This window comes from Fragaria vesca, linkage group LG6, assembly GCF_000184155.1.
Source record: "Fragaria vesca subsp. vesca linkage group LG6, FraVesHawaii_1.0, whole genome shotgun sequence".
NCBI lineage: Eukaryota > Viridiplantae > Streptophyta > Magnoliopsida > Rosales > Rosaceae > Fragaria > Fragaria vesca.
This window is the reverse complement of record NC_020496.1, coordinates 4,920,968-4,931,430: the sequence shown is the minus strand read 5'-3', so window position 1 is coordinate 4,931,430 and position 10,463 is coordinate 4,920,968. Positions and strand designations below refer to the sequence as shown.

General features: G+C 37.3%; 1 protein-coding gene across 1 annotated transcript in view; it reads left to right on the top strand.

Annotated features, from left to right (window-relative positions):
• Nucleotides 1–6,820: 6,820 nt before the first annotated feature.
• Nucleotides 6,821–10,463, top strand: part of LOC101314102 (acyl-CoA-binding domain-containing protein 4-like) — a 6,607-nt gene continuing 2,964 nt past the window's right edge. Inside the window, exons 1-10 of the mRNA XM_004302358.1 lie at nt 6,821–7,152; nt 7,510–7,580; nt 8,187–8,250; nt 8,481–8,552; nt 8,699–8,893; nt 8,975–9,052; nt 9,401–9,511; nt 9,674–9,740; nt 10,021–10,082; nt 10,195–10,334. Of these exons, the coding sequence (XP_004302406.1) occupies nt 6,988–7,152; nt 7,510–7,580; nt 8,187–8,250; nt 8,481–8,552; nt 8,699–8,893; nt 8,975–9,052; nt 9,401–9,511; nt 9,674–9,740; nt 10,021–10,082; nt 10,195–10,334 (1,025 nt within the window). The 5' untranslated portion in view covers nt 6,821–6,987. The remainder of the gene's footprint in view (nt 7,153–7,509; nt 7,581–8,186; nt 8,251–8,480; nt 8,553–8,698; nt 8,894–8,974; nt 9,053–9,400; nt 9,512–9,673; nt 9,741–10,020; nt 10,083–10,194; nt 10,335–10,463) is intronic.

Genomic DNA, 10,463 nt, shown 5'->3' with positions numbered 1-10,463 from the left:
TGTCCGGTTCATGTTTATACTAGAAAAACACAATTTTGGAGGGCCTTAACGATTACCAAATTGGCTGAAATTTTGCAGAGATGATCTACACAATATTATCTAGATATTAGACGGTGAAGATGAGGAAATTCGATCGAAAAGTGGTGCAAAAATGAAAATCCGCACCAAAACCATTGGTGGGACGTTCGCAGCTGAGACGGACTGTGTATATATATATATATGTTATAGGATATTCCATATGTGTGTCTTGACCTTATGCTATCAGAATATGTAGTTAAAATAAGACTATGTGTTCTTTATCATTACCATATTGATACTTTGTAATTCCCTATATGTTAGGACTCATCCTGAATTTCACCTTGAAACCTAAAATAAATCATGTGGGGTCCACCTTCAAGAAAAATTTACTGAAAATTCGGCATAATCTATCTTGAAAATGGACAACCCTTACATGAAAAATTTCAGATAAACACTTCTATTATAAATCATCTATCATCAACTCCTGGAGCCTTCCTGTTTCCCAAGTTCATAACATCTCCCAAAATATATCAAGCTTTAATTAACTAATAACAATCTCAAATGGTCATCAGAGCATATCTATAATAAAAGAGAAACAATGAATAAAGAATAAGCAAAAGCAGCCTCTGACTATGCATCGACTTCATGTACGTTCGACCTCAATTAAACTTAGCTTGCAAACTGGGCATTTAAAACCAAATGGCTCAGGGGAAAATAACTTAAAAATGTTAGAGTGAGTGGACAAAAATAAATTAAATAATTTAAAAAATACATAATTTATATACTTTCCCACGTTTCAACTTTTAAAACTTAACTGCAAGCAACTTTGATAATCCAAATATCTTTAAATCCAGAATTCCATAAAAATAGACAAACCAGCCCCGTTGGTTAATCAAATACAGAAATCTCGAAAAGAGAGACAAACCAGCCCCGTTGATTAATCAATTACATAACTGAGAAAAATAAAACGAGAGGAATAGATATCACCATGTAAGAGGAGCCTCCAAGGCTCGGGTCGATGTCTCCCAGGCTATAATAACGTCCTACGCTAAGCGCTCGACTCACCTATGGTAAGGACAGCTAATAAGGCTAGTTAGCAATAAATAATAATATTTGATCGGTGCCTCCCAGGCTATAATAGCGTCCCACGCTAAGCGCTCGACTGACCTATGATGAGGACCGCTAATAAAGCTAGCTAGTAATGAATAAAAGCGACCCTATAATATGGTGACTAAAAATATACGAAATCACTTAAATCCATAAAGTTTCCCCAAGGTCATGCGAACAGTTCCCAGCCGTACTTGGAAATTATCATAAGAAATTTTAAAATAAAACTCGATGACGTGCCTCACACGTCAAAATATTATCAAATCCATAATTATAAGCGAGATTTAATTTTCAAATATAAATTGTAAATAATTTCATAATCCGAAAATACTCGCTAAAAATATTCTCAATGTCAATATTGATACTCCACAAGTAAATGAGAAAGTTATAAATAGAGAACTACCGAAAATCTCATTTTCGGTAATCTTTTGTAAATCTCACAGTCATCAAAATAAAACTAATAATAATTAAATCCAGAGTCATAAAGAATATCAAAACTCAAATACCAACTTTAAAACCCGAGCTCAAATCCATAAATCATGACCAACACTTAATCAATGCTTCAAACTCAAATAAATTCAAGACCATATCATAAACCGAAATCATAATATAAGCTCGGTAAATAGAACAATAATTTCCAAAATAAATCATGCATGCATATTCCTTTAAAAACAAAGTGTCCACTCACAAATTTAGGCATAAGCCCGACGATATCCGCAACGCCATACATGTGAGGTCTCCATGAATCCTAACACCATAAGCATAATTAGAACCACATTCCAATTTTGAAAAAAATAAATGCTTTAATATAACACCCCGAAAATCTTCCGCCTAACCCACTACCCTAGCTAGGGTTAAGCTTATCGGATTCATGCCAAACTTCAACCACAACCTCACTTCATCGATTCTAGCACTTTAGGACCATATCCAAATAAATCAAATTGTCGGATTTTCATTCTAACAACCGCCAAAATTCTCAATCTATGAAAAATCCCAAACCTAACCAAAACTCTTCCAAAAATTCCAAACTTCACATCATTAAACTCCTCTCATTAAAACAAACTCAAAAACATGAAAAACTACCCCTAAGCGGGAGCGCCGCGGCCGGCAGCCCAACTCCGGCGACCTCCAATGCTTCCCAAAATTTAACACAATATTTCTCTCAACACGCACAACAATTTCCATAACTAGCACAAAGTCTAATTTCAAGCCTAACTAGGGTAATCGAAGCCAAATATTAAAAATCTCAATTCTCAAACCCTATAACTTCCACCTGAATCCTCCTTATACACTTCGAATTGGTTAATTACCTTCTAGAGTATTGATGCACTAAGAAAGGCCTTCAAGATGAGCCAAAAGTCTCTAGCTATAATGGCCGGAGGAGGGAGATTCCGGCAAAAACTCCTCCGCTGCACAGTCGGCTTCTGATCGATCTTTCTCCCTCACGGTAGAGCTAGGGTGGTTCCCACCTGTCCAGAAAGAGAGCTGGGTCGATGGCCGACCGATTGGGACCGGTGCGGCTGTTTGAGATAGCCGGACGGCAGCGGACGGAGATGGAGTGTCCGGCGGGTCGGGGAGAGCTCACGGGAGAGGAGAGAGAAGAAAGAGAGAGTTTTGGGCTTCACCTACCCGGTCCAAACCTTAATACCCATAAAATAAAACTCAATAAAAATTTTACTTTTTACTAACTAATGTTTACCCTTTTTATCTGATAACTTTTACATACTAACTTCGATTTTAACGTATAACATGTTTACGAATTCGTATCAACGTCCTCTACAACTCCCTTAAAGAAATTTTCCCAAAATAATTTTCCTACTAAAAGTCAACTCTAGGGTTCTTTAACAGTAAACGGTTACTTAAAGCAGTAAAAGACCAAAGTAATATCAAAAGTAAATACCCGCAAATTAACTTAAGAACCGGGATGTGCCACTATATAAAGGGCTCCTATCAATGAATAAGATGATGATTCTCTTGCTATCTTTGTCTCTACATTTTATCCTTCATCACGTTATCATGCATTTTGTTCTAACCCTATAACTAATAGCCTGCCATTTGTTTTCTGAAACCCTAAAAAGTGTTTTTCGGCTACTCTGTCCGACTACCGCCGTCGCCGGTTTTCTTGACCGCCGTTCGACATCACCGGCTGCCAATCCCTTGGCTGCCGCCCGCAGATGATTCTTGGTTTCCTCCGACTACAATTTTTGACTTCTTCAAGCGTTTGAAGTTTCGAAAGGTATGTTTTGAAACTCTAAACTTTTCCAAGTTCAATAACTCGGGGAGGATAAAATCTTTTCCTCCCTTCTCCATCTCCATTCTATGCTTAGGATTTTGTGCGTGTAGGTAAAAATCCCGAAATTTTATTCGCGGGTCAAGAGTGTGTTTGATCACTCTTGTTTCCTTGTTCGGGTTGTGTGTGATTAACCCCGACCTTTCTCCGGATTGTGTTTGATCAATCCGAGGCCTTTTTCTGAATTGTGTTTGATCAATTCGCGGTTTTTCCGGATTGTGTGTGATTAATCCGAATGACAAACCATTAAAAGCATCGTTTGTGACCTCTATCGAGTCTCATAACAACTTGGTTTTACCTCCCTTCTCCATCTCCATTCTATGCTTGGGATTTTGTGCGTGTAGGTAAAAATCCCGGAATTTTATTCACGGGTCAAGAGTGTATTTGATCACTCTTATTTCCTTGTTCGGGTTGTGTGTGATCAACCCCGACCTTTCTCCGGATTGTGTTTGATCAATCTGAGGTCTTTTTTCGAATTGTGTTTGATCAATTCGCGGCTTTTGCGGATTGTGTGTGATCAATCCGAATGACAAACCATTAAAAACATCGTTTGTGACCTCTATCGAGTCTCATAACAACTTGGTTTTATATGCAAGAGCAATGTACATTCTGCTCCTTTGAGTTTTGACGTACTCGATGCCTAAGGCAGATCTTCTTTTGATATATGTGGAACTTTTCATTGGAAATGATTAAACCACATATTTTGACCCTCAGGCTAACAAGCCTAGATGCCGAGATTTCACATCTCATGCGCTCAAAGTCTTGGACTTCCCCTTTGCGGCGGTGTTTCGCCCCGTTTTCCGGCCAAATTGACCTTGACCTCAGGTATGAAAGTTGCTCTCCTTGCTTCGTTTTACAAGTTTCGTATTGTGAGATTGCCCAAATTCGAAGATTGGTGGGGTGGGGCGTGGGGCCCACGCGCAGTCGCCTGTGGCGGCGCGTCCGATGGTGGTTGTGGTTTTTGTGGTGATGGTTAGGTGGTACTCGTCGATACGAACATGTTGATATGTGGTTTGTAGGTTTTGGTTCCGATAATGCATACTAGGGTTTCCCCCTCGGTGCTAGGTTTCGTTCGGTTTCCATTTCGAGTAAATCCGAATATAGAAATCTGGTTAGTTGTTTTGTAGGTTGTGTAGGTTGTTTAGGTGACCCTTTTGAGGTATAGGGAGAAGATTTGTCTTGAGTGACAAGTTTGTGGTTAGGACTTGAGTTTCAGTTCGAGTCGGATTATGTTGTTTTTAATTATTACTAAGTAGAGATTCTATTACTAGATGGTTGACGGTACGTGTTCGCATCTTGCCTATTGCTAAAAGAAGACGCAACATGAGTTTTAAGGTGAGGAAACCTTCCTAAGGTTCAAGTAGGAACCGACTTTCTTACATATTGTGTTGTTTTACTAAATTGTGGAATTGTGCTCTTGAAAGCGAATGTTTTGTTTTAAAATGATGTGAACTTGATCGTCCATGGTTCACAGGTAAGTAAAAGGTTCCTTTTAATATATATCACCTTTCTTGAGCATTTCCCGATTTTAGCTATATTTTATATTAGTGGCATTTATATATATTCATGGAAGTATATGTGCTTAGTGAAATTATATGTTATGTCCACTTTTGTCGTATAATGTATTAAAGAAATGATTTGATATGTGGCATTTAAACTATAATGTCGTATATGTGGCATTTAAACTATAATGTATTGATTGTTTTAAAGAAATGATTTAGGGAGGATACTTGTCTATCGGCTTGTTTGAAGCGTGTGTCATTTGATGATGACTTGTGGGAATTATTAGAATACGTAGTTTGAAAATGGTTGTGATTAGGACCTTGAGTTTATTTGAAGAAGAGTGATCGGTGTTTGGTGATCTGTGGACAACCTGTGTGATGAATCTGTGTAGAGGATATGTGTGATAATTCTATGGGATGATCTTGTGTAGATGTTGTGGATTGATGTTGAGATTTGTGGTCGAGCGAATTAGTATTGCTGTGGTCTTTTGTTAATGATGTGTTTTGTATTAAATTATTGTGATTTTATTTTTGATTATCATAGTGTGATATCCTAAACTAAGTTTCATGCAGGGATCACTGTTTTCATATTTGTTTGATCTCAATGTAATCACCTGAACTAAGCTATGCGCATGGATTACTATACTTTCAATGGTTTGTTTTAAAGTGATTTTTCTGATTTAATTCATATGCATTGATTTCGATGATTGTTTATGTGTCCTTCACTAAATTAGACCATTGCCAGGTTTCTAGTTGTAGTTAGTTAAGAGTGCATGTGAAATTTAAGGTTACTCATACAGGCTTGCAAAAGCTTACCGAGTTTGTTCTTTCAACCCAGTGCACTATTCCATGGTGTAGGGTTGATCTTGCAGGTGAGGACTAAACAGGGTTGGGATGTAGAAACTTAGGAGCTGACTCTTAGGAGTTAGACTCTTTTGTCTATTATTAATTTTGTTGGTTTGTTTTAAGCTCCAAGTGAGCGGTTCATTTTACTTGACATTTTAAGTTTGATGTAAACATGGATATGAAATATTTGACTCCGTTTTTAGATTATATTGACATTCATATTTCCAGTTATTGAGTTTAGTATTTGGAAATTAATGTTAGAGTATTGAGGATATTTTTAGGTTTTATCATGCCCAAATTTTTGTCTTAAAAATTTGGGGTGTGACAATTATGGTGTGTTTTCAACTTACTAGTTCACTTTGCTCCATATGATGTCCAAATAGAAATTACTATTAGGATTAACACAACTTGGTATAGACAAAGCAAAAATCGAATTGACTATGTGTCGATGAATTTAAGTACACATTTAGGTTGATGGGTGATTTCCTTAGTTTTGTGTAAAGTGAGCGGTCGTCCTTTGAACATCAAAAATGAGAACAAGGACATGATCGTAAAATTTTATATTTTAGATTGTTCAAGTGATTGTCACAAGAAGTTACCAAGCTAATTACTTGTGAAATTCGTAAGCGGTCCAATAAAATGTCACATGAAACAATCGGTTATGAGATTCAATAAAATTCATACATATCTTGTTTTATTTTTGTCGGTTTCATATTGTTATGTATAATTTCGAGATTTATATTCTATGAATTAAAGTAATGACATTAACTAATCTTTTGGAAAAACAATGGTAGGTGGAAAAGGTTGATCAATGCTTGACCCATAATGAAGAGATCAATGGTTTGACGCCAACCCAAACATCTTTTCACACACTGTAAAATACAAACCTGAAAATCCAATAAATAAAAAAAATTGATCAAATATTTAGATCTCAAGAAACCAAAAGAGAGAAAAAAAAAAAAGAAAAAAAAAGAAAAGAAGAGAGACACCCAGATCATCACAATGGTGGCAACTTATAAAACAGCCAGAGCATAAACAAAACAAAAGGAAGAGTTTGTTGCTCACTTGCACTTTACCCAAATCCCAAGCCAAACACACATTTCCTCTTTATTAATTTGAAAAATCAAAACTCCCAAATTGAATATTTCTGAATCCCCGAAATTACAAATTGACGTTTCCTCTTTCTCTTACACAGCGAGAGAGAGAGAAGAAGAAGAAGAAGAAATGGCTACTATGGGTCGGGCGAGCTCGGGGCTCCAATACCCTGAGCGGTTCTACGCGGCGGCCTCCTACGCCGGCTTCGACGGATCTCCTCGCTCCTCCTCCAAAGCCGTTCGCGCCAAGTTCAACTCCGAGTCCGCTCTCATTCTCTACGCTCTCTATCAGCAGGTACTATTACTACTGCTCGATCTCATTCCCCAAATGCCGATCTCAATCGCAGTTCGTCGTTTTTCGATCGCATTTCGATTAGAAATGTAGATATGAACTGCAATGTGATCCTAATTGTGTTGAATTTGGCTCAATTTTGATTTGATTGTTTCGTGTTTACTCTGTGTGATTGGATTGAGTATTGTGTGTGTAATTTTAGGTAGATCTGGCATTTCGAAACGCAGATTTGATGTTGATCTGGAATTTAGTGTGAATTCTGCTCATACGTAGCTGTATGTGTGTTTCGGATTACTTTCTACATAAACAATTGCCTGTCGGTTCGGTATTGCCTGATTGTGTATGCAAATGCAATGGCAGGCTACTGTAGGACCGTGTAACACACCGGAGCCGAGTGCTTGGAATGCAGTTGAGAAGAGCAAATGGAGCAGGTATGCTTACAGCTTACATAAGACACTCTACTTCACTTGATCATGTCACACAACATGTATGTGAATCTATTACGATTGAAGTTCCCTTGTTTCATTGACTTGGTGATTAGTAGGTGCTGTTTTAGATTGTTGAGGCTATTGGTAGTTGCTCGTGCCAAAATTTGTAGCCTCATTTTTCTGCTCATACGTAGTGCATTATTTCAGTACCAAAATTTATGTACTGTTTAGTAATCCGCCTTGAACACGGAAAATCAATGCTCGGAACTTTCCAAATGGAGGCTTCATAGTTTATATGAGGGATTACAACTAAGAGTTGTTGGGTTATGTTGCCTCCAGCAGAAGTTCCAAATGTACAATTTCGAATGAATCTCTTTTAAAAGTACCAAAAGTAGTGTTCTTGCTTATTTCTGACCCCACTGCCATGTCTCTTGCTCTATCTGAGTTGTTGCTTAAGGACCTCTCATTTGGTGAATATTAACTGTAAACTATTAAACTGCTGTACATATGTTGGTAAAGGCTACACTGCAATAAGCTTATGGCCTATTGGAGATTATGTTCGGCGATCTCTAAAAAGTAATAATAGTGTATCGTATGCTAAATTTGCAGCTGGAAGAAGCTTGCGGACATGGCCTCCACTGAAGCAATGCGTCTTTTTGTAAAGATATTGGAGGTGTGTGTAATATCAGATCTATTTGCTATTTTTTTTTTTGGTGGGTTACATCTGAGGGGATTGAACCCTGACCTAGTCTAGTTCTAAACCTATTATCCACCCTTCATCATCACTTGGGCAAAAACTCAAGGGCTTCAGACTTTTCAGATCTTATTTTGTTTTTTTTTTTTTTTTTTCCTGTATGTCAGCAAGAATAACTAATATATATTGTTCTGCCTTACTTTGAGTAGGAAGAAGATCCAGGTTGGTATTCAAGAGCATCAAACTCTGTTTCTGAGCCTGTGGTAGACGTACAAATGAACGTGAGTTATCTCAAAGTGTTATACTTTACCATCTATTCTTTCCCAGTATATTGTCAACTGGTAGAAATAATAGGCTTTCCAAAGATACGCTATATGTGTGCCTCGTTCTCGTTCTCCTGTATGTATGTTTCTTTGGGTTGTTTCAGCAAAATTCAAAAGGTGGGCCAGTTGTTGAGAATGGGAACACTTATCCAGAGACAAAGACAATCTCCACTGAAAATGGGAGCATACAGGAAGCACATGATAAAGATGTTGTCTCCGAAGGCATTGGCTCTGTTGGTGTTTATGATAAGTGGATTGCTCCTCCAGTATCTGGCCAACATCCAAAAGCCCGATATGAGGTATTAGGACGACTCATCATTTCTTGATTTTGTCCATTTTCTCCACCACTTGGTTCTGAACAAAAGGTTCTCAACTTTCAGCATGGAGCAGCAGTTATACAAGACAAGATGTATATATATGGTGGAAACCACAATGGTCGTTACCTAAATGATCTCCATGTAAGCAACTTATTTTCACTTGCCACCAAACATATCTGCGACTACTTAGTAGTCTAAATAAGTGAGCTGGAGTTGGTGGTCTTTTGGGGTATCTGTTTCTGTGATTCTTGTATACTGGTATCAAGTGGTGGATTAGAGCTTAGGTACAGGGTTATCAGCCTAAAGAGCTTTTTAAATATTATATTTCACTCATGAAGAAAAGTAGAGTTATGGGTGATAAAGTGTTTCTAATGATTCTCCCGTTGTCACTGATTTGAATTACAATTTAGGTGTATATATGTTTTTTGTTGAAGGTCTATATTCAAACTCGAGATTCTCCCATTGTCACTGATTTGAATTACAATTTAGGTGTTCGATTTGAGGAGTTGGACTTGGTCAAAGATTGAGGCCAAAGTTGGGGATGAATCACATGGCTCACCATCTCCAGTAACAGTAAGCCCATGTGCTGGTCATTCCTTGGTAAGTATAGACAATGTTGTTTTCCTCAATGAATTTCAGAAACTGAGTTTTATCATAAATGCTTGAACTTTTGCACAATGTAAATCTCTTTCTACTGGATTTTCTGGCAACAATTCTATATACCGATGGTGATATTGTGCAATCATTTCTCTGTTTCTGTAGATACCATGGGATAATAAACTTCTCTCAGTTGCTGGACATACAAAGGATCCTACTGAGTCTATTCAAGGTATGAATTATTATCTTGGTTTCCTATGATTCTGCTGGTTTCACGTTTCTAAACTAGTTTTTAATAAAACCTTTGACCAGCGTCATTCTAAGATTTTCAAACTGTATCCTTCTTACTATTGAATTAGTGCTTTCTCAGTTGTATTATAAAGATACTCATGCTGATACAACTTTGTTTCTCATCTATTATTCTCATTTGCTCTTTCTTCATTACTTGTTTTTTTTTTTTTTTTTTGTTATAAATATTTTCTTCTTATCATGTGTTTCCTCCTGTTTTACAGTGAAGGCGTTTGATCTACACACTTCTTCTTGGTCATTCTTAAAGACTTATGGGAAACCACCGGTATTTACAGTTTTCTTGATTATTATCTATTCCTAAAGACCTAGGTATAAACTAGGTATAAGTGTATTACAGGAATTTTTCATAACATGTTCTTCCCTTTTTATGTTTGCAGACGTCACGCGGAGGTCAATCCGTCACCCTTATTGGAGGTAGCTTGGTGGTATTTGGTGGACAGGATGCGAAGAGAACTTTGTTAAATGATCTCCACATTCTTGACCTAGAAACAATGACATGGGATGAAATTGATGCTGTGTAAGACATAACTGCTAACTTCATAAGCACGTGCAACGCATCTATTTACACAACTACGAGGATCATTTTCTGCTTGAGTTATAAATTTTAACATGAGTTTCATTTTCGTTTTATGCAACTGCTGGTGGT